Source organism: Zalophus californianus, chromosome 7 (assembly GCF_009762305.2).
Source record: "Zalophus californianus isolate mZalCal1 chromosome 7, mZalCal1.pri.v2, whole genome shotgun sequence".
Lineage (NCBI taxonomy): Eukaryota > Metazoa > Chordata > Mammalia > Carnivora > Otariidae > Zalophus > Zalophus californianus.
The window spans coordinates 112,808,022-112,835,105 of NC_045601.1; the positions used below are offsets into that span (position 1 = coordinate 112,808,022).

A 27,084-nucleotide genomic window follows, 5' to 3' on the forward strand; every position below is an offset into this window, starting at 1 on the left:
TCGTGCTCTAAGGAATTCAGAACAGACAACCTAAGTACAAACAGTATGCATGTGGGGGTGAAGGATGTCCCTGACAGGGAGATAAGGGAAAGTGAAAGCAAGTGGCGTTTGCTTCACTGAACAGGTGGAGTTTTCAGTGTGATCCAAAGCAGAAAGAAAAAACTAAATGTGTTGAATATTGAAAGAAGCAGATTATCTGGCATAGCTCGAAATGGACTATCAGGTGCACAGAAAACAGAGTAACATGGATCCATGCAAGGGAGCCAACAGAGGGGAAAAAAAAAAAAGAAAAGAAAGGGAACAAATACCAAGGTTTACACAGGAAAGGACTAGGTCTAAAAGAGGAAGAGAGGAAAAGACAGAGCATTACGGATCATCCTGTGTGCAATTTCAAGAGTTCAGAAGAGTATAATGCAGTATTAAGCCTCAATACGAACAATGTCATTATTTTACAAAGTTTCTATCCAGAAAGAAGTCTTCCTAGTTATTCCTCAAAGAGTGAGGCAGCCATAATTACAAAATACATTCACGGTGTATATTCATATCACATAAAGTTTTACATATGCTGTCTCATTTCGAAATGCAACCCATATTTTACATTAAGTCACTGCAGGCACCCAAGAGTGAAAGAAAAGGTGTTGCCTTTCATTTGACTGACAAAATCTCTTCTCTTCAAATTTTAACCCTTGAAGGTGTATCCCTCGTAAGAGAATATATAATTGAGAGAGTTCTGGATCAAACACACCTGGCACAACCCTGTCTGATCTTGGGCAAGTAACTTAAATCGGAGACTGTTTCCTCATCTATAAAATAAATGTTACTAAAAACTATCTCATGGAGCTGTTAAGGCTGAAGAGACAATGGCAATACCATTTGAATGGGGCTTAGCAAACACAAAAAATTCAGTAAATGTTTTAATCACTATTGATGTTTCTCTAAACTTGAAAATCCATTATCATAACCTAGGGACCTCCATTACCTCCACCAAGAACCTCCAAAAAGTAGAGGGAGGTTTTATAAAAATGTCCTATATGCCCTCCACTACATTCTGAAATTAAATCAATAATATGCTTCTTACCTGAATTCATGCCTTCCTAAAGACAGCATATTCAGGAAAATGTTTTATCTGTCTTCACTCTGCCTGGTGGACTTACAGTTGGGCTAGCCCACTAAAAAATAGGGCAAAGGCCTTATTTTATGTGTTTGAGTTTTCTGTCCTGACCAAACATCACTTTTGTAATCAGAAAATGCAATAGATGTTATAAGATTAGTCTTTCCCCTCAATAATTTATTTTGGCCGTCAGGAATTCTTATGCAATCTACTTATTTCTTCAAGTGCCTAATAAAATAGTTTAGATTCTTAAAGGTTTCAGTATTTTCTTCTACCTCTTATAGCTATTACACTGCTCACGAGCTAAGACTTAGAAACAAAATAAATTTACTAAACCATATTATATAAGCAAATTTTATATACAAGCAGTTCCCTTTTAGAGTACAATCTGTTTGTAATTAAATTGTCTGGAACTCAGGCCTCATTTTCCCTTAATGTTGTAAGTATGGTCAAAGTTCCTACATTAACCCAAAAAGATTATTTAGTCATACTATTACTGAATTCTAGTCATAAGAGTTTTTGAACTAGGTTCTAAAATCCAGGGTCAAGACATACAACAGCAAAACTAGAAGTTTAAAAAGTCCAGCTCCTTTTTTGAAGCTCAGGTATCCTTGGCAAAAACTTTAAACAGGCAGCTTGTCTTCTTTTTTGTTGGTGCAAAAAGGTGGTTTTACTAAAGCGCAGGGACAGGACCCGCGGACAGAAAGAGCTACTGTCTTGATGTCTTTGAATGCCCCCGAGTTTGTGCCCACTGGTTCTCATGTCACCCCCGTGCCCACCTGCTGTGGAACCCCGTCCAAGCCTGGTCCCCCAGCAAACAATCCCACCAGGTCCTCTTTTCCCACCCGTCCCACCAGCGGGACGGACCGCATTTAAGTATTAAATGCAGAATCGACGAATGAACCAGCTCATACTGAACCCCTTAATTCTAACCTGGAACATTTCTGGTCATACAAATAAAGGTGAATATAAGTCATATAAATGAAGTGAAATCTGCAGGCCATGTCAAAATAGATATTACTGACCTATCACAATCAGCTTCTCACAACTCTTTTCTAAGCCCACCAGGTTTCGAAAAGCACCAAAACCCTCAACAATATTTACAGAAAAAAAGCTTACAGAGAGTAGAAACCCTCTGAGAAACTTACAAGTTAAGGAAATAAACATAAGAACTTGTGAAATTAAAGAACTACGATTATTATAAAAAAATAAATTAAGTAAAAAAAACTATGATTATTTAGTTTAAATTAATTCCAAATGCTAAGGGAACACAAAAATTATGTCTTAAGAGACATCACAGGGACGCCTGGGTGGCTCAGTTGGTTAAGCCACTGCCTTGGGCTCAGGTCATGATCCCAGCGTCCTGGGATCGAGTTCCGCATCGGGCTCCCTGCTCAGCGGGGAGCCTGCTTCTCCCTCTGCCTACCACTCCCGCTGCTTGTGAGCTCTCTCTCTCTCTCTGACAAATAAATAAATAAAAATCTTAAAAAAAGACATAATAATTATATAAGGAGGAAGTAGAAGGCATTCCAGAAAGAGAGAAAGGGAGAGAAGGCAAGGAGTCTGGAGAAAGCAAGATATGTGCATAAGGGGACAAAGATACCACACTGGGATAAAAGCGGAAGGGGCATGGTTTTAATCAGGAAGTACATGGGACCAAGCAGAAAAAAGTCTTGAAGCGAACAGGTACAGTTTAGATTTGAACAGACAAAACAATGAGCCACTGCCAGGTAATTCTTATACTTTACACTGTAGGATATTTAGCAGTACCTTGGCCTCTACCAACTTAATGCCATTAGCACTTCTTTCTACCAAGTGGTGACAACTAAAAATATTTCCAGACACTGTCATATATTCTCTAGGGAACAACTTCAACTTTCCCACACCCGCTTATCCACTCCAACTCCCTTTAGGAGGTAAGGAAACAGAGTCCCAGGGGAGTCACATAACTTGCTAACATCACACAGCCTAGTTTTGGTTCGGCCAGAGCTAGAATATAAGCCAAACCAAGAAGTGTGTTACACTGGGCTTTGTGATCTTCCTAAATTATGTTTAGAATGGCTTCTAATGATTCTTCAGAAGTCATCACAAACTTCATTTTGATGCCTATACTGGACACTTTACCCACAACATATACTGTATAATATCTATTGTTTCTGTGCTGCTTTAAAGAATCAATCATTAACCAAAAAAATCCAAACAAAATAAAAAATATATTAAGCTACCAAAGGAACACAGCAAATAATGTGCAACTACACTAAAACATTAACTGGTCAGATCCTTGAGCACTTTAGTGTTCTAAAAAGGCAATCTTTCCGTAATAGTTTAAAATCTGTCCTTGTAAATACCAGTTTCCACTGCCCTCCCCAATTTTAACTCTTGGACAGATAACTTTATTTTAATTTACTGCCTTGCCCTCTTAAGCAAGAATATCAAAGACAATTTAACTCTTATTTTAAGATTCAGGGTCATTAAGAAATTCATTCACAATGGTACTATAACACTTGGAGATGTTCAGAGAATATTTTAAGTAGGGAACATTAGTTTTATGTGGTTCAAGGAGAGTGTATATGAAGAAAGTCGAAGGTCAGATGAAATAGCACAGTTTGGAGCCAGACCAAGGTGGATAAATGACATGAACGGGTCTGTTTTCCAAAGATCACAAATGAACAGAACAGAGGAGGGAAAAGGTAGAATCTAGCAAGAAGCTCCATTTAGAGGTAACAGGCCAAGCAAGACGCAGAGGCTGCCTGAACTACAGTGGCAGTGACGGCAAAGAGAGAGAAAGAAAATATAAGAAAGAGCTAGAAGACCAATGTGGTGAACGAAGGGTGGGAAACAGATTGAGTATAAAGAGTCAAAGATGACACGGGCTTCTGGCTGGGTAGATATAACTAATACTGGAAAATAGTAAGAGAACCTCATTTCCAAGGAAAAAGATAATGAGCTAGATTTGAGTTTTAAGGCCTAGCCTCATGACCTCGATAACCTAGGCAAGTCAAATGTCTACCAAACTTTATCCTCAGGGAAATGGTGAGGAAGAACACCTATCCAATTTGTTTGTGAAGATTAAGAGAGTAAAAGCACTCTGGAAAGAACCAGTCTAGTTTAAGGAATAAATATTCCCTTTGTTTTTTATTCCTGGGAAAACTATTACTAAGTACCATCTTCACTGGATAGTTCTACTTATCACAAATCTTTATAATCATCACCCTGAACAATTCACACAAAAGCCACCAATGGCTTCTTCCTGGCCATTTCTGTTCTGTACTGTTTTGTTTTGTTTTCTTTTATTTCACCACTGTGTTTCACCTCTTCCCTGACAGTCTATACAACATCTGATTCGGAAAAACTGGAAATTAATTCTGAAAGTTTCTTTCCATTAAAGCATTTTTATTTTTCCAGCTTTCTTCTACTCAATCTTGTCTATTCTGTTTCTTATACCCCAGCCTTTGAGGTGACTGTGATGTACTCTCAAGTCTGAGAACCATTAAGGGGTAAATACTTGGCTGTTATTAAGGTCCTCAGAGCTCACCTAAAAACAGGTTTTATTAGATATACCATGGGTCTTGCTCTTGAGTTAATGTGGGATTTCCTCGTATTCTTGAATACCTAGAATAGCACCTGACACAGAGTACCTAACTCAATGAATGTCTGCTGAATGAGTGAATAATCATAAAATAAAATGCCCCCTTGTTAAACTAGCTTTAATGGAACTGTTTCTTTTTTTTTTTTTTAAGATTTTATTTATTTGAGACAGAGAGAATGAGAGAGAGAGAGAGAGAGCGCACATGAGAGGGGGGAGGGTCAGAGGAAGAAGCAGACTCCCCACTGAGCAGGGAGCCCGATGTGGGACTCGATCCCGGGACTCCAGGATCATGACCTGAGCCGAAGGCAGTCGCTCAACCAACTGAGCCACCCAGGCGCCCTGGACTGTTTCTTATAAGCAAAGACATCTTAATTAGGCAATGAGTATTCGGAGTGTGGGTGGGGAACACACAAGACAGCCAGAGTCATTTGGAGGTAGTCCGTGGGGCCTAAGAGAGAGCTGGGACATTGTCTGGAGAAGAAAGCTAAGAAACATACTCTGTTCAAAGGAAAAAGTAAAGGAATTTCAGGGTGCAAAACTGAGAATTTAACAACAGGGTCACAGAAATTGTAAGTGTAAGGAACTATGATGTGACCTTGTACAAGGCTCTGAGGCCAAAGCAGAAAACCACCATGCTTTCTCAAGGACCTAAGAAGTTAATAAAGACGTTGACCTCTGCGCCTCAATGAGGAGTGATAAAAGTCTATGTACCTAATGATTTACCTGATGTGTATGTAATTTATACCTCAAGATTCCATCACACCATGGAAATAATTTGTGCCTTTCAACTCTGCTGTAGCAGACAAAACCCTCAAAAATAAGAGCAGACAGACTAAACTCAGAGAGCTCTTAAAAGCAGAATTCCAGGGGCGCCTGGGTGGCTCAGTCGTTAAGCGTGTGCCTTCAGCTCAGGTCATGATCCCAGGGTCCTGGGATCGAGCCCCGCATCATCGGGCTCTCTGCTTGGAGGGAAGCCTGCTTCTCCCTTTCCCACTCCCCCTGCTTGTGTTCCCTCTCTCGCTGTGTCTCTCTGTCAAATAAATAAAATCTTTAAAAAAAAAAAAAAATTCTATCGTCATCCCCGTCCCTTGATACTGAATATTGACGTAAGAAATTTATTCCCCAAAAGGCAGAATAAAACAAAAACAGATGAAAACTTTTGGAGGGGGGGGCTGCCTCTTTTACCAAATCCCTTAACTCCAATTCTGTATATGTTATAGAAAGATTCTCCTTTCTCAAATAATGTAATAACAATATTGCAGCCCTTCAGTGGTCTCATAAATCATATTTAAACTACTCACCATGGCTTTTTGTAAAGACGGGCATTATTCCACTTCTTGGACTATATCCCACTATACCCCCACCTATGCCCTCTGCTGCATTAAGTGCCACCCTCACGTAGGCTACATGAGGGCAGGGACTTATATCCCCAGTACGTAGAACCATGTCGGGCACAAAGTAAACAGTAGAGTATTTGTTGACTGACTGACTTCCACTCCCATACCTAATCCCAGGATATCTTGTTTGTTTTAAGTAGGCTCCATGTCCAGCATGGAGCCCAACAAAGGACTTGAACTCACGACCCTGACATCAAAAGCTGAGCTGAGATCAAGAGTCAGACGCTTAACCAACTGAGCCACCCAGGTGCCCCTCTAATCCCAATTTAAAATACCTCTTTATTAATCTCAGTCTATCCTTCCTCAGACTGAAAACCTCACCTCATCCAAAAAAGCCTCTCCTGACTGGCTCCAAAGAGCTTCAACTGAAGAAAACCATCTTGCTTCTGTTAACACTTACATGTATAACTATCAATGACTTTATGTTTCAGTCATCTATGTTTTATTCTTTTCTATCTTCCCTTTTAGACAGACTACTCACAGGCTAAAAACAAGTCCCTACTGAGGTAGTAAAACCTAACTGGGGTTGTGCCCAGGGTGAATGCAATGTTGTAATGATCCATTGCTCAATTACTTGATTAGATAAAACATAGCCATTTTACAGGTACCTTAGCAGGCAAAAGTGGCAGCACCAAGGGAGAGCAGAAGGGAGCGGGGAGGAAGGGATATGACTGAGAAAGAGACCACCTAGATAAGACTATGGAAAAGGAGGGACGAGGGGAGCCTCACTCATTCTTTCCTCACTCAGGACCATCGTAAAGCCTCCCACAAAGGCACTTAAGTTGTAAGTCCCTAACTATCCTTCGGGACATTCTCCTGTTCTTATCACAACTCTCTTTCATCTAAAACAGTAAATTTTAAACAAAAAATAAAATAGTAATGTCACAAGCACAAACTATTAAATGAGGCAAATCATCTGGGGAAAATAGGTTTTTATAAATTACTTATCACCCCACTTCCCCAGAGAAGGGGCGGGGGGAGGGAGGGGAGACAAAAAGAAAAAAAAAAAAAAACAGCACAAAGCAACTCTAAAAGGACAGCTCTGCGGGGGCGCCTGGCTGGCTCAGTCGGAAGAGCATGAGACTCTTGATCTCCGGGCTGTGAGTTCAAGCCCCACGCTGGGTGCAGAGATTACTAAAATTTTACAAAGAGAGAGACAGCACTCCGGCTCTAGGATGTAGTACATCTGTACTCACCACCCCTTCCCCCGATCCTCTATCTTCACTCCAACTTTCTGGCCATCTGCTGCTACTGCTGAAGGGCAGTAGGAATATGGAACCTGAGCTAATTCATCTCAACTTGCAAGGCAGTTTATTATTTCATTTTATTTTTTTAAAGATTTTATTTATGGGGCACCTGGGTGGCTCAGTCATTAAGCGTCTGCATTCGGCTCAGGTCATGGTCCCAGGGTCCTGGGATCAAGCCCCACATGGGGCTTCTTGCTCAGCAGGAAGCCTGCTTCTCCCTCTTCCACTCCCCCCCTGCTTGTGTTCCCTCTCTCGCTCTCTCTCTGTCAAATAAATAAAATCTTTAAAAAATAATAATAAAGATTTTATTTATTTGACAGAAAGAGAGAGCATGAGCAGGGAGAGCGGCAAGCAGAGGGAGAAGCAGGCTCCCTGATGAGCAAGGAGCCCAATGCGATGCAGGACTTGAGCCTAGGACCCTGGGATCGCCACCCAGGTGTCCCAAGGCAGTTTATTTTAAGTATCTGAATAATTACAACACTATTGGCTGATATGCCTTAAGACTTCTGTCAAACCTTGGAGTTGATCTTTATATTTAAAGATGGACTTCTACAGGAAAACATGATGTTGAAGAACCTCACTTGTTAAAACTAGATCAAAGTTATAAAAGTTCCATACAAAATACAAATTTAAAGGAAGAAGTCGACAGCTTTCTCAACAGTTCTCCTCTTCCTACCTATAATTGTCTTTGGCCTCATATAATACAAAACTACCAGCATTAAGGCAGAAATCACTCCCCTCCCCTGTTTTCTCAAACCAGTCTTCACTGATTAACTGTTATTTTCTAAGCTATACAGCTCCCTCTCCAGTTTAAAAGTTCTGTGGCTGGTTTAAGTTATGACAACCCAAGCAGTTCTATTTCTGCATTTCCTAATTAAAAACTTACCAGAGAAAGGATTTTTTTTTAAAGATTTTATTTATTTATTTGAGAGAGAGAGAATGAGAGATAGAGAGCACGAGAGGGAAGAGGGTCAGAGGGAGAAGCAGACTCCCTGCTGAGCAGGGAGCCCGATGTGGGACTCGATCCCGGGACTCCAGGATCATGACCTGAGCTGAAGGCAGTCGCTTAACCAACTGAGCCACCGGGGAGCCCCCAGAGAAAGGATTTTTAACGAAAGCCAAAAAGAGGTTAGCAGAGAGTAATTTATGATGAGGCCACAGAGACAGAGGGAATATTCCAGAGGCAGACTATCCAGTCTCCCCTTTCAGGGCTGCGGCTCCAGGAATCCAATGATCCTTCATCAATTCAAATATGAAAATAATAATAAAATTCCCTGGTGTTGACAGCAAGTGATTCTAAACCTCACTGCTGCCTGCCTGAAAGGCACCTACAGGCTTTACCTGGCCTCAATCTGTCCAGTTTGGAACTGCCAATTAGTAGCTTCTCAAAAGCAAATCTCAATGTAAGCCATTAAAAAAAGTGCTTTTCAAAGTGTCAAATACAGTGGATTAGTCAAACTCAGCACGTTAGAACAAAATAAAACCTGGGTGCTCAATTCTGGCTTCAACTGTCAAAGCCACGTGACAAAGAACATCATTCCAGAGCAAAGAAAGGATCAATTCTCAAAACCATTGTGATACACAGTCCGCTCAAACACAAAGCACGCTGTGGCGGTCTAACAGGTGTCTTCTGGGAAGTCATAGCTTTCTCAATCAAGGTTCCACGGGAGAGGATTAAACACTAATGCTCTAAGGCAGAAGCTGGCAAACCTTTTCTGTAAATATTTCGGGCTTTTCAGACCACGTGGTCTCTCTCACAACTACTCGATTCTGCCACTGGAGCTCCAAAGCAGCTGTCAACAGTTAAGTAAATGAATGAGAGTGGCTGTGTTGCAATGAAACTATGTAAGGACACTGAAATTTGAATTTCATATAATTTTCACAGAAATATTCTTTATTCAGAGATTTAAAAACATAAAACTGCTCTTACAAAAAAAATCTTAAATTCCTTGGCGAGATCTGGTTCTGGGCAGAAGTTCGCAGACCTACTCCCTAAGGCATCCTTTGTATGTAATAGATTAACTTCTCTCCTATGCATCCAGAATGGTACTAATTATGTATTGTGCTACAGAAAATTGAGAAATTAGTCACTCAAATCATTTTGTGTGTGTCTACAGTACTCTAACAAAATACTGTCTACTATGAAGCTAACTGGTGAGATTTTATCAGCACTTGTTAACTTGCACAAGAAGCTACACAAGCTATTTTTAAGTTTCAAAATATTAAAAAATATAAAAAGGAACTTTCATGTCCAATATATTTCCAATGGATGATATAAATCCAGGTGCTTCAAATTAAATCTCTGGCTAATGTATCACCAGAAACAGTAAAGAAATTCTTATAATAAAGTCAAGAATTCAATTATCATCTTTCAATATATTTTGCATCTTCAGATGTTGTTTCTTCTGAAAGCAGAACCTAAATAAAAATCACAAATATAAATTACAGGATTGCCTCAGACACTCAGACACCTACATACTAGATTTGGGCTCCAGCTCAACCTCTTTCTAGGTGAGTGTGCTTGAGCAAGTTCCAGACTCTTACTCATCTATTCAGGAGAGGAAATACGTGCGACCCTCCAACAGTAGTCAGAAGTGTACAAGCAAGCTCAGGAGAATGAGCGCACATACTGTACAGTGCTGAAGAAATAGCAGTTGCCATTATTAAGTGTTTGATAAGCCTTCATATTACCATCTTCCACTTTTTAGTAACTGCCAAGTGGAAGATAGTGCACCAAGGAGTAAATTACATTTAATTGAATCAAAGCACAAGGTGAGGCACTGTGGAAAAACTGAAGATGCCTGAGACGGGCTCAGCACTCAGCTTACAAAGAACTGAGGCATGTACAACATGAGGCCAGTGCTGTAAAAGAAACAACTGACGGGCGCCTGGGTGGCTCAGTTGGTTAAGCAACTGCCTTCGGCTCAGGTCATGATCCTGGAGTCCCCAGATCGAGTCCCACGTCGGGCTCCCTGCCCAGCAGGGAGTCTGCTTCTCCCTCTGACCCTCTTCCCTCTCGTGCTCTCTATCTCTCACTCTCTCTCTGTCAAATAAATAAATAAAATCTTAAAAAAAAAAAAAAAAGAACACAACATTCTTAAAAAAAAAAAAAAAAAAAAGAAACAACTGACAACCAACATGAATGAACTGCAGAAGTAGAAAACGTTTCAGAGGTAATTTATTTAATAAGGGTCTGAGTATGTAATGGGAGACATACTATTAGAGAATTGCAAAAGGCGAGAGAACACTCCACAAAGCCCAGAAGGCAGGGCAGTTCAAATTCTCAAACAAATTCCCAAAAGGAGCCTTTCACTTTTAAAATCTAACCAGGAAAGGGACACCGAGGTGGCTCAGTCGGTTAAGCATCTGCCTTCAGCTCAGGTCACAATCCCAGGGTCCTGAGATCAAGTCCTACGGGAGCCCGCTTCTCCCCCTGCTAGTCCGCGCGCGTGCTCTCTCTCTCACTGACAAATAAATAAAATCTTTAAAAAAAAAAAAAATAAAATAAAATCTAACAGGAAGAGAAAAACCTTACCATTAGTCTTTAAACTTCTGAAAAGTAAGCATCTTAAAAGATAAGCAGGGGCCCATTTTAAGCTAAAGAATTAGGAAAATCATGACTCATGCTGGCTTCAACCCATTTCATCATTTTCCAAAGCACTTTACTGACATTATCTAAAAGGATATGTTTAGGGGCGCCTGGGTGGCTCAGTCGTTAAGCGTCTGCCTTCGGCTCAGGTCATGATCCTAGGGTCCTGGGATCGAGCCCCGCATCGGGCTCCCTGCTCAGCGGGAAGCCTGCTTCTCCCTTTCCCACTCCCCCTGCTTGTGTTGCTACTCTCACTATTTCTCTCTGTCAAAAAAAATCAATAAAATCTTTTAAAAAAAATAAAATAAAATAAAAAATAAAAATAAAGAAAAGGATAGGTTTAGAGGGAACTGTGTTACAGGGAAGGGACAAGTCGGGCCTAGCAAGCCTCTCAGGGAGTAGAGACTGACATACTCAGCTCTCTTGGTGACACATGCAATTCATCAACCTACTCCAAAAACCAACTTCTTAAATCTGAAAGTTATCACAGTTCTCAGTAAGAAAAAAGCAATATAACAAGCCAGTTCTTAAAAGAATAAGCAATGTATGCTTCCTTGGAAGGAGAAGGACTAGGAAACCTGTTATTCTTTTTCTAGAGTTTATCTTCTTGTCTACATCATTAAAAACCTTTTCCATACCCAAATTTTATTCATGTTTACCCCTCTGCCAACAACAATAACAAAATATGTTTACCTCAGAACTCTGCCTGGGCATGAAGAATTTTAACCCAGAAGAAAATAAGAAAGGTGCTCTGTAATTCAGCCACCTTTCCCTCCCAAGATTACCACTGCAGCAGTGGAATATAAAGACGGCCCCAAACTGCTTCTCCTCTCATTGACAAATGGAGTCCAATTTCCCTCCCCTTGAATTTGGGCGGTTCTATAACTATGACCAGTAGAATATGGCAGAATATGCTATGCCAGTTTCCAGCCACACCTATCAACCAACTGTGAAAAAATGATACTAAATTGTTTTTTAAGACTCTAAGTTTTGGAGTGGTTCGTTAAGAAGCAACAGGTAACTAGAACAGCCACCAGATCACAGTTCCAGCTTTCAGGGCTTTAACCACACCAACAGCCAAAATGTAAAAGGAAATAAAAAGGAGTTACAATTTGGGGGGATAAAATACACTGTTAATTCTCAGAGCATAAAAAAGAAGACCACAGCATCCTAACTCCTCCTAAGAGATGCAAACTTCCAAAAAATAACGTCATTCAGGTTCCATAAGGAAAGGTTATAAAAATAAAACCCCTTGAGTATACCAAAATTATGCACTTATCCTTTAACACCAAAGAAAACCCTCTGGTCTAGAAGGTTCCCTACCAAGTAGTAGTCATCCTGGAAAGTAGTATTTGTGGAGGAGGGGAACAGACAACTTTATGCTTTACACAATTCTGAATTGCTGAAAATAAGCATGTAATACTCAGGCGCCTGGGTGGCTCAGTTGGTTAGGCGACTGCCTTCGGCTCAGGTCATGATCCTGGAGTCCCGGGATCAAGTCCCGCATCGGGCTCCCTGCTCGGCAGGGAATCTGCTTCTCCCTCTGGCCCTCCCTCCTCTCATGTGCTCTCTCTCTCTCTCTCATTCTTGCTCTCTCAAATAAATAAAATCTTTAAAAAAATTTAAAAAAAATAATAATAAAATAAAATAAAATTTTAAAAAGATATTTCCTTTGAAAAAAATGCAAACCACAGTATTCCTAACAACTTTTAAATGCCTTTTTGATACATTAAGAATGACAGCAAATGCCATTCTTAGTTATGCTCTCAGAGAATGAAGGACAGCGTCAGCCCCTAAATGGGCACCTATTTTTAACAATGAGTTCAGCCTACGTTCCCCCTACCTTGGATCTCCTTCTCATCCCACCAGCCTCACACCTGCGTAGTGTGGCACTCCCAATTAGCACAATGCCCAACAAGGGGTGGAGGGCTGTGAAACTGCTTTGACTTCCTTCTTTCAAGCTTTGAAGGGTAGCAGGTAAGAGGAAAACAGTTTCAGAACTTCCCCCCACACCTCCAGCAACCCTGTGCAAGGCCTCTTGCACACCATTTCCCAAGGCGTTTGTTCTCTCTGCCTCTGCCACACTCCCAAGAAAATGAGCATGAGGACCAGATGTATATGAAAAAGAATGGAAGTAAATCAAATCACAAAGATGCAGGTCAGAAAAGAAAGAAAGAAAATAATTCCTCCCTTGAGTATCTTTAAGTTTTCACAAACTATCCATCTCTCTAGTCTCTTCTCTCTAGACCAATTCCTTCCTCCTAAGAAATTCCTTCAAGAGACAGACAAGGAAAAGATGAAATTCAGAATATTTCATCCTGCTTCTGATAATCAACATCAAGTAAAGTGCCAAAGTGGAAAGGAAATCACAAGGAAAGCTACAAGATTCTAAAATTATCACAGGGTTTTGTTTAGGTTTTGTGTTGAGAATTCAGTGTAACCTACAAGCACTTCCAGGAGTCTTTCCCAACCTTCAGTTTATCAACAGACTTCCTAAAAGGACAGAAACGTTCAGCAAGTTTAACCACTAATGTTTATTCCAAAATATCATTTACTAGAGTCCTATGATCTGAGATCAAGTTTTTCTCTTTACTAAACCCTAATACTCCAATTTAGCTTCCATCCCTCATAGAAAAATACAGGTACAGAAATTGAAATACAAAATGAACTGATAAATAGGAGTTCCATAAAAACTAGATATAGAAAAATATAAGTACAGATTAGTAAATTTAGAAATAACACATGAAAGAGATTAGTGAAAAATGACCAAAGGATCACCCTTTGTGTCACATGCTGAATACATCAATAATAGCAACTTGAAGAGTGGGAAATGAAGAGGGAATTATTTTTAAAGCAGTATAATACATACAAAATTAAGAAATAATCTTATTATATTAAGTATGAGTTAGTTAAAAGACATCTTTTAACTTTTAGTATATGTTCCATGGGACGCCTGGGTGGCTCAGTCAGCTAAGCGTCTGCCTTTGGCTCAGGTCATGATCCCAGGGTCCTGGGATCAAGTCCTGCAATGGACTCCTTGCTCAGCAGGGAGCCTGCCTCTCCCTCTGCCTGCTGCTCCCCCTGCTTGTGCTCTCTCTCTGACAAATAAATAAATAAAAAAAAAAAAAACTTTTAGTATATGTTCTAATCACTTTTGTGGGGAGGGGAGAGGGGTAGACACTGATGGTAGAAAAATTATCAGACTTTGGAAATGTTAAAGGAACATAATAAGACAGATGTCTGATTCAGAAAAGAACAGTAAAGGAAGTCTGATTTACCAATGATTATGGGGAACAGTAAAGGTTTTTAACAAGGAAAATGCTGATTAATTGCAAAAATAGGCTCAAACATCAAGTCATGAAGCGAACACTGGTCTCTGAACAGGAATACAGTGGGCCACATAGTTCCCAAAACAAAACTCTCATATTGGTTCTCAGTACTGCCTTCAGCTTCAGGGAGAAGGGCACGATTTTATGAAACTGGATCACGAGTAAGAACAGGCATGCTTTAGCTTTAAAAAAAATAAATAAATAAAAATAATAAAATTCACCTTAATAGGTGACCTAAATGCATTAAGATTTTTTTAAATCATCCCCTAGTAGAAATCAATACATAATGGATGAGATGGTTTGGAACTGGGGTGCTCATGGGGCATCTCCAAAATCAAATCAAAGGAACTAGAAAAAGCAAGGCTGGAATATAAAGTTATCCAAGAAAATTACAGTCTATTCTCGTCTATTTCCTGATGTCATGTTTGTGGGTAATTGATTTTTGTATTATTGTTGTTATTTAAAAAGCAAATTAGGGTGTCTATAAACAGAATAGACAAAACAGTGGTATAATCGCACAATGGAATACTAAAGAATCGCAATAATAAAAAGGAACAAACTGCTACATACAACACTGACAAATATCAAAAACACTACACTGAGTCAAAGAAATCTTAGCAGAAACAGCACATGCCATATGATTCTATTTACATGACTTGAAAAACAAGCAAAACTAATGCAGTGGGGAAAAAATTAGAACAGTGGCTGCCTGGGGAGGGAAAGAGAAAAGAGAGATGGGGGCACAGACTGCCTGGGAAGGGACATGAGGGAACTTTTTAAAGTCTGAGCAACATATAGTACCATTGTAATATAGTATATATCCTGACAGAGGTTTGGGTTATTCATATAAACAGGTATATTTGTCAAAATTTATAATAGTATACTTAAGATTTGTGTTTTTCACTGTATGTATACTGTACTTCAAAACAACAAAGAAATATTCAACTCTAGTTAGTAATATGCATAGCGAAGTGTTTGAAGGTAAAATGTACCGATGTCTACAATTTACTTGGGAAAATAAAAAAATTAGATGGATTAATAGATGGATAGGGGACAGAAAGCAAATAAAGCAAACTGTTACAGAATACAGGTGGAGGTAAATTGGGTATACAATCTATACAACTCTTTTCAATTTTTGTTTTTCATGATAAATGAACATCACAAAATGTTAGGGGAAAAAAGAAAATTAGATATTAGAGAAATAGTATCTTTCTACTAAACTATTACTCAAAGAATTAAGGCTCATCTGGAGCCTCTTCATTAGAACAGGGACTACTATTACCCTCTTCCATTACTGGAATAAAAGATTTACTCAAGATCACCCAATCCCCTCTGTGCTGATTCTTCTACCACCCAACAACCTTCTGATTGTTTCTCAAATATCTTGAAATTGCAAAAGGGATACTCTGCAGTGAGGCAAATGTATAAAGCATTCTAGTCACAAAGTATAACCTAAAAAGTTTTTCATCAATTGGTTCTAAGCTTTTTTAATGTAATTAATCTTCCTTTTATCTCTGGGGTTTTTTTTTTAAAGATTTTATTTATTGTACAGAGAGAGACACAGCAAGAGAGGGAACACAAGCAAAAGGAGTGGGAGAGGGAGAAGCAGGCTTCCCACTGAGCAAGGAGCCCGATGTGGGGCTTGATCCCAGGACCCTGGGATCATGGCCTGAGCTGACGGCAGACGCTTAACAACTGAGCCACCCAGGTGCCCTATCTCTGGTTTTTCTTTCTTTCTTTTTTTAATATTTTATTTATTTATTTATTTGACAGAGAGAGACACAGTGAGAGTGGGAACACAAGCAGGGGGAGTGGGAGAGGGAGACGCAGGCTCCCCGCCGAGCAGGGAGCCCAACGCAGGGCCCGATCCCAGGACTCCAGGATCACGACCCGAGCGGAAGGCAGAGGCTCAACAACTGAGCCACCCAGGCGCCCCCTTTTCTCTGGTTTTTCTAATCAACTGGTCTGAGTTTGGTTGGCATAATCATCTCTCCAAAAGTCTGAAGAAACCTTCAATAAAAGAGTTTCTGGTTTGGAAGCGAAGGACTATACACTGGACAGCAATGCCTCAAAAAAAACACCAACTCTGAGAAGGCAGCCATGTGTAAAGCAACCAGCTGGTTTCATCATCTGTAAAATTCAAATAATATCTGTCCTGCCCACAACAAGCTTGTGAGGTTAAATGAGATAACATACTTGAAAGCATTTTAAAATTAAAGTCCTATTTATCAACAACAGCCAAACTATGGAGAGAGACCAAATGTCCAACGACCGATGAACGGACAAAGATTTGGCATATGTATATAATACGTGCGCACACACACACACACACAATGGAATATTACTCAGCCATCAAACAGAATGAAATCTTGCCATTTGCAATGATGTGGACAGAGCTCAAGTGTATTATGCTAAGTGAAATAAGTTGGTCAGAGAAAGACAAATATCATATGATCTCACCCATATGTAGAATTTAAGAAAGAAAACAGATGAACATATAGGAAGGGGTGGGGAGAGGAGAGAGGGAAACAAACCATAAGAGACTCTTAAGGACAGAGAACAAACTGAGGGTTGATGGAGGGAGGTGGGTGGGCAATGGGCTAGATGTGTGATGATTAAAAAGGAAACTTGTGATGAGCACTAGGTATTTTTATAAGTGATTAATCACTGAATTCTACTCCAGAAACAAGACTGCACTGTATGTTACCTAAGTAAAATTTAAGAGAAAGAAAGAAAATAAAGTCCTACACAAATGTAATATATTACGATTCCATGATGTTACTAATGACTTCTTGAAACTATCTGTGTTACTGGACAAATAGGGAAGAATTATTTAAAAACAGATTACTACCATGAAGTTATAAAGTCACTTAATAGAACTTTCCAGTATAAACACTTGAGACACAATGATTAGTGTTGACTTCTATGGACATCTGTGTGAGTGAAGAACTACAACTCCCAATTTACCCAACAGGACTTTTTGTCTCATCCATATTCCAGTACACAAAGTATATATGGGAGACAGACAGTGTTGAGTATAACATAATGTCTTAGTGGCATTCTTGTGGGAGTACTAATAACACCTCTTGCAAACCCAAGGTTTGTAACACTACTAAGCAATTTAAAAACCCTAATTGAAGCAGTTACCATCAAGTTTATTATCTTGTCCATTATTAGACAGATTCCCAGGAAAATCAGCAGCAGCATCTAAGGGTTTATATCAACACCTCATTCTGGTTTTGAAAATAAATACACATCTCCTCAATCCCTACAGCTACTCAACAGATTCAGCGAAACTTTAACAAAAAGTTATGTATCCTTTGTACAACCCTCTAACAGAAATCTGGTAAGAAGTATGAAATGCATGCTAAAGGGTCAATAGAGGCTCTTCTTTGTTCCACAAGCAATTCATTGTACAGAAAAATAAAAAATAAACATGAAAATATTTAAAACACTTGCTCTTCAACATAGCAATGACCCATCTCAGACAAGATTTAACAATCTGTTAAACCTTGTGTGAACACAAGTTATCTTTCATATCAAAATCTGAATACAAAATACCATCTAAAGTTGTTTGATTCTGCAGGCCTCCCACAAAACACACATTTAAAAGCCAAGCACAACCAAAGTCCTTGTAACATTTAAGGGTAGGGAGAATCTAAATCTCAAATGTTTAAATGGAAGAAAAGATGGCATTCCCATGAGTTAACAGAATACCGACAAGGATTAAATGAAGTCCAGCCCCCTACTACTGTGTGCATATTATGAAATATATTTAATCTTCTTTTTAAGGAATCACCACAATTTCCAATTAGTTTTAGAGTAAAAGTGTAGCATAGTGGGAGGAATACAAAGCTCCGAAAAGAGTCAAGCCACTGACTTGTTTTGTAAAACACTGGAAAGCTAAGCCTCAGTTTTCTTATCTATAAAACAGGAAACCACTATTTCACCAACCACACAACTCCCTAATGAGGATTAGGAAAATAATACATATAAAATGAGTGGCATCTAGTAAATAGTTAACAATTATTACTGCTTCCAGTACTAATGCATATTTGAGCTAATACTTAAAAAAAAAAAAAAAAAGACAAATCACAAAATATTCTGAGATGAAAACAACATACCAAAACTTACAGGATCCAGTTAAACCAGTGCTTAAGAGGAAAATTTATACATATAAATGCTTATATTAAGAAAGAGGAAAAACGGGCGCCTGGGTGGCTCAGTCGGTTAAGCGACTGCCTTCGGCTCAGGTCATGATCCTGGAGTCCTGGGATCGGATCGAGTCTCACATAGGGCTCCCTGCTCAGCGAGAAGCCTTCTCCTCTCTCTCTCTCTGTGTTAAATAAATAGAATCTTTAAAAAAAAAAAAAAAAAAAAAACCTAAAGCAAACAGAAGGAAGAAGGAAAATTTAAACAGAAAGCAATGATATAAAGAATAGAAAAATATTAGAGAAATAGAAAATTGGTAATTGAAAAACTTTCCACAAAAAAAAAGCCCAGATATAGATAGTGGGTTTCACTGATGAATATGATTAAATATTTAAAGAATACCAATTCTTCATAAACTCTTCCTCCAAAATGGAAGAGGAAGGAACACATCCTAACTCAATCTATGAGGTAGTACCTTGATACCAAAACCAAAGACATCACAACAAAAGAAAACTAGAGACCAAAATCTCCTACAGACACAAAAATCCTTAATAAAATCCTAGCAAACCTCCAGCAACAAACAAAAAGCATTATACACTAAAACCAAGTGGAATGGGGCGCCTGGGTGGCTCAGATGGTTAAGCGTCTGCCTTCAGCTTAGGTCATGATCCCAGGGTCCTGGGATCAAGCCCACGCCCGCTTCTCCCTCTCCCTCTACTGTTCCCCCTGCTTGTGCTCTCTCGCTCTATCAAATAAATAAATAAAATGTTTAATAAAAAAAAAGTGGCATTTGGGGGTGCCTGGATGGCTCAGTTGGTTAAGTGTCTGCCTTCAGCTCAGATCATGATCCCAGGGTCCTGGCATTGAGCCCCACACCAGGCTTCCTGCTCAGCAGGGAGCCGGCTTCTCCTTCTCCCTCTTCCTGCTGCTCCCCCTGTTTCCGCTTACTCTCTCTGCATCAAATAAATAAATAAAATCTTTAAAAATAAATAAAACCAAGTGGCATTTATCCCAGGAATGCAAGGTTGGTTTAGCATCTGAAAAATCAAAGTAACAGATCAATAATTGATAGATTAAAGCACAAAACCACAGGACAATCTTGACACAGAAAAAGCATTTAACCAAATCCAACACCCCTTCTTGAAAACAAAACAAAAAACTCAACAAACCAAGAATAGAAACAAATTTCTTCAACCTGATAAAAATATTTACAAAAAATGGGGTGCCTGGGTCAGTCAGTTAAACGTCTGCCTTCGGCTCAGATCATGATCCCAGGGTCCTGGGATTGAGCCCTACATCGGGTTCCCTGCTCAGCAGTGAGTGTGCTTTTCCCGCCCGCTCTGTCCCTCTGCCTGCTTGTGCTCGCTCGCTCCCAAATAAATAAAATCTTTTTAAAAAAATTTATCCTAGGGGTGCCTGTGTGGCTCAGTCGTTAATCCTGGGATCGAGCCCCACATTGGGCTCTCTGCTCGGCGGGAAGCCTGCTTCTCCCTCTCCCACCCCCCGCCCCCGTTTGTCTTTCCTCTCCACTGTCTCTCTCTGTCAAATAAATAAAATCTTTAAAAAAAAAATCCTATTTAAAAAATATATCTACAAAAACTAACATCATTACTACAGTTAACTTTTTTATTTAATGGTGAAAAATGGAAAGCTTCCCCCCTAAGACCTGGAACAAGACCAGGATGTCTGCTTTTACCATTTCTATTCATTTGGTGGTTCCAGCCTCCAATTAAACAATCACAATTAAGGAAAAAAAGGCATCTAGATTAGAAAAGAAGAAGTAAAACTATTCTTATTTATAAATGACATGATCTTGTATGTAGAAAATTCTAGGGAATTCACTAAAAAACTACTGGAGCTAGTAAGTTCAACAAGGTTGCAAGATATAAAATCAATACACAAAAATCAACTGTATTTCTATACATTATCAATGACCAATCCAAAAATAAAATTAAGAAAATAATTACAGGGCGCCTGGGTGGCTCAGTCGGTTAAGCGGCTGCCTTCAGCTCAGGTCATGATCCCGGGGTCCTGGGATCGAGCCCCGCATCGGGCCCCCTGCTCAGCAGGAAGCCTGCTTCTCCCTCTCCCACTCCCCTTGCTTGTGTTCCTGCTCTCGTTATCTGTCAAAATAAAATCTTTAAAAAAAAAAAAAAGAAAGAATTACACTTGAGGCACCTGGGTGGCTCAGTTGAGCATCTGACTTGGTGTTGGCTCAGGTCATGATCTCAGGTCATGATCTCAGATCATGGGATGTGTCTGCTTGTCCCTCTCCCTCCCTCTCTGCCCACTTCCCCACACCCACTTGTGTATGCAGGTGCACACTAACTCAGGGGAGCGTGCTCTCTCATAAATAAATCTTTAGAAAAACTAAAAGAGGGGCGCCTGGGTGGCTCAGTCGTTAAGCGTCTGCCTTCGGCTCAGGTCATGATCCTGGGGTCCTGGGTTTGAGCCCCGCATCGGGCTCCCTGCTCAGCAGGAAGCCTGCTTCTCCCTCTCCCACGCCCGCTGCTTGTGTTCCCTCTCTCACTGTGTCTCTCTGGCAAATAAATAAATAAAATCTTTAAAAAAAAAAATAAATAAAAGAATTACACTTATAATAGTATCAAAACAAAATAGTTGTAAACAACATAAGTACAAGACTTGTACAGGAAAACTATTTAACACATTGTTGAAAAAATTGAAGGCATAGATAAATGGAAAGATATCCCAAGGTTCAAGGATGGGTATCCCAATGTTTAAGGATGGGAAGACTAAATATTGTTAAACAGGGCAACACTCCACAATTAATTCCTAGCTGGCTTCTTTGCAGAAACTGACAAGCTGACCCTAAAAGTCATATTGAAATGTAAAGGACACAAAACAGCCAAAACAATTTTGATAAAGAAGAACCAAGTTGGAGGACTCACACTTTCTAATAACAATACTTACTACTTAAGTCCTCATTTGCGTGGTATAAAGAGAGGCATTACAGATCAACAGAATAAAATTTCGGAGTCCAGAAATAAACATATTTATGCTTAACTGATTTTCGACAAGGGTGCCTAGATAATTCATTCAATGGGGGAAAGAATAGTTTTTTCAACAAATGGTGTGGGGACAACTAAACATCCACATGCAAAAGAATGAGTTGGAACCCCATCTCACACCATATACAAAATTAACTCAAAATGAATCAACAATTTAAATGTAAGAAAAGAGCTAAAACCCTAAGGCCATTAGGGAAAAAACAGCTGTAAATCTTCATGATTTGGATTAGGCAACAATTTCTTAGCTATAACATCAAAAAGCATAAGCAACCAAAACAAACAAACTGGACTTCATAAAAATTAAAAACTTTTGTACTTCAAAGGCACTATTCCAAAAAGCATGAAAAAGCCTACGGAATGGGAAAAAATATTTGCAAATCATATATCTAATAAGGGACTAAATATCCAGAATACATACATACAAAAAACTTTTACAAGAGGACATATAACCTAACTTAAAAATGGACAAAGGATTTGAATAGTCATTCCTCCAAAGAATATACACAAATGACCAATAGGCACATGAAAAAATGCTCAACATTAATCATTAGCAAACGGAAATCAACACCACCATGAAATACCACTTCATACCCACTAGGATGGCTATAATCAAAAAGATGAACAATTAACAAGTGCCGGGCAAGGATGCAGAGAAACTGGAACCCTCAAACATTCCTGGTGGAAATGTAAAATGTGCAGCTGTTCTAGCAGTTACTCAAGAAGTTAAACATATAACCCAGCAATCCCCCTCCTAGGTATATATCCAGAAAACTGAAAACATGTATGCAAACAAAAATTTGTACACAAATGTTCAGTGTTATTCATAACAGGCAAAAAGTGGAAACCCAAATGTGCATCAACTGATGAACGGATAAACAAAATATGATATATCCATACAATGGAATATTATTCAGCCATAAAAAGAAATGAAATACTAATATATGCAACATCATGGATGAACCCTGAAAACTATGCTAAGTGAAAGAAAACAGACACAAAGGCCATATATTTGAGAATTCTATTTTTGTGAAATGTTCAGAATTGGCAAATCAATAAAAACAAACTAGATCTGTGGTTGCCAGAGGGCAAGAGAAATGTGAAGTGACTGCTAATGGGTACAGGATTTCTTTTTGAGGTGAAAATCTTCCAGATTCAGATGGCAGTGACAGTTGCACAACCTTCTGAATACACTAAAAATCACTAAATTGTACATTTTAAAAGAATGAATTTTATGGTGTGTGAACTGTGTCTCAATTTTAAAAAAAAAAAACACAAAAACAACAACAAAAAAATGATGAAGGAAAAAAGCAATTGAAACTTACTTTCTCCATTCAGTAATGTTGTAGTTAAGGCCATATCCAAAAATTTTCAATCCCAACGTTTCAGCTAAACAAATAGCAGTAGCACTTCAAAAATGCATCTAATTCTGAGCCAGGAACCCAGGCACCAACTTTCTAATCTTTTTGGATTAAAATACAGCAAGCTGTCCTTGTTCATGGATTCAGTCACTGCCCACATTGCAGCCCTCGGCCTTCCTGTCTCCATGCTGTAAAGCACCAAGGAGTCAAAATAGCATCAACCTCACCCTCCTGGCCTGGGATATTCTAAAATGAATCAACAGCAAGCTGCCAATATACTTAAAACTATTAAACTGTACTGATATATTTTAAACAAGTTTAAAATGTGTATTTGTATACATTTATCATTAAAACATATTTAACATTAACATATTTACCATTAACACAATGGTGTACACAACTGCACTTTAATAAGAGCTCATCTATAAATTCAAATGATCCAACTACCTTTGATCAGCTTAAGTGTTCAAACGCTTAAAATTCCTTAAAGTCATAATACAGTAGTCACATAGCTAAATAAACTGAAGTCTGTTTGTAGAAAAGAACACGCAGCAAAATAATATTTTCATAACGTCTGAAAAATGCAATTTGACCTTACCTCTCAATCACACTATGCGTAGACTAAGAGGTCCTTTCTTCTTGTGTCATACTGATACATACAACCCATAATCATGAATGAAACAGTATAAATCAGTTATCAGTCAGGAAGTTTACCACTCCGTCTCGCCTCATATCTCACCAATTTTTTCCTAAATATGTATTAGCTTAATTTTTAAAAAATAAATTTCAGGGGCACCTGGTGGCTCGGCCAGTTAAGCGTCTTGCATTTGGCTCAGGTCATGATCCCAGGGTCCTGGGATAGAGCCCCTTCACCGTCTCCATCTCAGTCTCAGGGCTCCCTGCTCCACAGGGAGTCTGCTTCTCCCTCTCCTTCTACCCCCCCACTCATTCATGCTCTCTCTTGCACGCATGCACAATCTCTCTCAAATAAATAAAATCTTTAAAAAACAAAAGAAAAAGAAAGAAAGAAAGAAAGAGAGAGAGACAGAAAGAAAGAAAAAGAAACAAAAGAAAAAAGAAAGGAAAGAAAGAAAGAAAAGAAAGAAAGAAAAGAAAGAAAGAAAGATTGATTGATTTCAGGGGCGCCTGGCTGGCTCAGTCAATACAGCATGTGACTCTTGATCTCAGGGTCAGGAGTTCAAGCCCCATGATGGGTGTGGAGCCTACTTTATTAATGAATTAATTAATTTCATCACCTCCCAGATGATTGGTTCCCTTTTACCCCATGCTAAACTGTACCCCCTTAAAAAAAGAGTGGGGGAGGAAAGGAGGAAGAATATTTAGTGTCTTTTCAGTGACATAGACATACTTCAAAAAGATATCACACTCAATTGGAAAAACTTTGGAAAAGATATCTGAGTATTTACAGGGATAAAAAGTCCAGACTAAATAAAAGGGACTTCTCTTCATAGAAAAACAAAAGCTTACACAAGAGGATTAAATCTATAAATTTAAGTACAATACCAAGACAGATCAGGTAAGTGCAATCCTCTCCACCAGAACCTACGGACTCTAAGAACAAAATAGCTCTTCAAACTTAAATTGGTAGTTCAAGTTTGTTTTTAAGTCTAATATAAACTCTTAAATTATTACTGGAAAAGAATCAATAGAAACCGAAATCATAAACAGATTCAAGAAAAGTTTAATTCCCAATTACTGGATCCTTGGATCATTAACAGAAGTTAATTTCTGGTACTCATGAAATGTAATTATGGTGCTTTTTCACAAAAGGTATTTTAGTACCACACTGAGCCAGAACGTTGCTGAGATGTACAACATGTCTCAAAAAGCATTATTTAAATTCTTCTAGCACTTTTAAGCAGCAGAGAAATCCCAATGATCACCTTACTTGACCACTCTTTGCAGCATGACCCTACTTGCCACTTCCTCACTAACCTACCCCCTCTTGGTTTTGGTGGCCCTACCCTCACCTAATTTTTCCTATCTCTGTTGATCCATCTCTATCTCAAACTCCTCTTATTCTATTTGTGTTTATCAGGGCTGAGCTATCTTCTCACTCCTAACAACTGGATCTCAAAAGGAAAGTTATACACAGGGGTAGTTAGCCAAAGGACAGAGGGGGAAAAAAAAAAAGAACTGCCCAGATCCCACCCTGGACACACTATACTGGAGCTGGGGGAAGCAGCATTAATGTGTTTTTTAGAAAAGGTTACCAAAGTGATTCTGACAACCCCATCTCTATTCCCAAGGGAACCACTGGTCTAACAGCACTTTCTATGTGATCCTGCCAGCTGCACTGGCTTCAGTTATGACCTATGCACCTATGTGTCACCCTAAATGGTGTAGCTGTGGCTCATCCTCCCTCCTAACCCTCAGACACCTACGTTACTCCACAGATAGTCCATAAGCCCTACAATTCAACATACCTGATGCCATTTTTATAGTACAGTAATAACAACAATATCATCAAGAAGTGACTAGAAAACCTGGTTAAATTGAATTTAGTATATGCACCTATTGGAATACCGTGCCGCCATTTAAAAAAAAAAAGGTAGAGTGCAGTCACTCTGGAAGACAGTATGGAGGTTCCTCAAAAAGCTAAAAATCGAGCTACCCTATGACCAAGCAATTGCATTACTAGGTATGTATCCAAAGGATACAAACACAGTGATTTGAAGGGAAACATGCACCACAATGTTTATAGCAACAATGTCCACAATAGCCAAAATATGGAAAGAACCCAGATGTCCATCAACAGATGAATGGATAAAGATGTGGTGTGTATATATACAATGGAATATTACTCAGCCATCAAAAAGAATGAAATCATGCCATTTGCGACAACATGGATGGAACTAGAGGGTATCACGCTAAGCAAAATAAGTCAGAGAAAAGCAAATATCATCTGATCTCACTCATATGTTTAAGAACCAAAACGAATGAACATAGGGGAAGCAAAAGAAAAATAAGATGAAACAGAGAGGGAGACAAACCATAAGAGACTCTTAACTTTAGGAAACAAACTAAGGGTTGCTGGAGGGGAGGGGGGGGAGATGGGGTGAGTGGGTGATGGACATTGGTTAAGCCTCTGCCTTCAGCTCAGGTCATGATCCCAGGATTCTGGGATCGAGGCCTGCATTGGGCTCTTTGCTCAGCAGGCAGCCTGCTTCTCCCTCTGCCTATTTGATGGAATGAGCACTGAGTGTTATACGCAACTGAAGAATCACTAAAGTCTACCTCAGAAACTAGTAATCACTAAATGTTAAATTGAATTTAAATAAAATAAAAAGGTAGAAATATATATGTTAACTTGAAAAGAACTCTAAAATACAGTTAAGTAGAAAAACCAATGTACAAAATACAGTGTAGTGTGCTATACTTGTGTTAGAAAAAAGAATAAATGCGGTATATGCACAGGAAACTTCTGGAAGTATACTCAAAAAACTTAGCCATGATTCTCACTAGATGGAACTCTGGGTATGGTATAGAAGGGAGACCTCACTTTCACTGCGTTTGAATTTTCTATCATATGAATGCATTCCTTTTGTAATTACAAAAAAGAACAAATTAAAAGATATGGCAAAACTATATAGGAAAATTTACATGCTATCTGAAAAAGGACTTGTATCCAGAATATATAAAGAACTCCTACAAATGAATTTAAAAAAAAAAAAGACAACCCAATAGGAAAAAAAGCAAAAGGTTTGAATAAAAACCTCACAACAAAGTTCAGCCAAACCGCCAACAAAGAAAGTTGCTCAACTTCATTAGTCATCAAGGAAATGCAAATTAAAACTACAACCAAAATGAAAGACAGTCAGTATGAAGTACTGACAAAGAAGTGGAATAACCAGAACTCATATCCTGGGTAGGAGTATAAACTGATAAAACCACTCCAGAAAACTGGCAGCATCTACTAAATCTAAACACATATATACTACACACACACACACACACACACACACATTTATAACCCAACAATTCTACTGCCGGGTATATACCCAAAGAGAAATGAGTGCTTATGTCCACCAAAGACACATGCAAAAATGTTCATAGCCACATTATTCATAATATCCCCAAACCAAAAAGCTCCAAAAAGTAGAAAGGATAAATTATGCTATCATACAATGGAATACCACAAACCAATGAAAAATCATTACCTCTCTACACAAATGTAGATGAATCTTACAGTCATAATGCTGAGGGGGAAAAGTCACATATAAAAAAGAAATACTGTATAATTCCCATTACAAAGAATTAAA

At 38.9% G+C, this 27,084-nt stretch overlaps 1 protein-coding gene across 5 annotated transcripts in view; it reads right to left on the minus strand.

Annotated features, from left to right (window-relative positions):
- Positions 1-27,084, minus strand: part of ZFAND3 (zinc finger AN1-type containing 3) — a 331,317-nt gene that overhangs the window by 289,340 nt on the left and 14,893 nt on the right. Inside the window, exon 1 of one of the 5 annotated variants that reach the window (XM_027601468.2) lies at positions 1,079-1,150. The exons of 3 other annotated variants lie outside the window; for them this stretch is intronic. In XM_027601468.2, coding sequence (XP_027457269.1) covers positions 1,079-1,107 — 29 coding nt within the window. In that variant the 5' untranslated portion in view covers positions 1,108-1,150. Of the gene's footprint in view, positions 1-1,078; positions 1,151-27,084 lie in introns of those variants that run through there. One more of the 5 variants, XM_027601471.2, reaches the window with a different exon arrangement.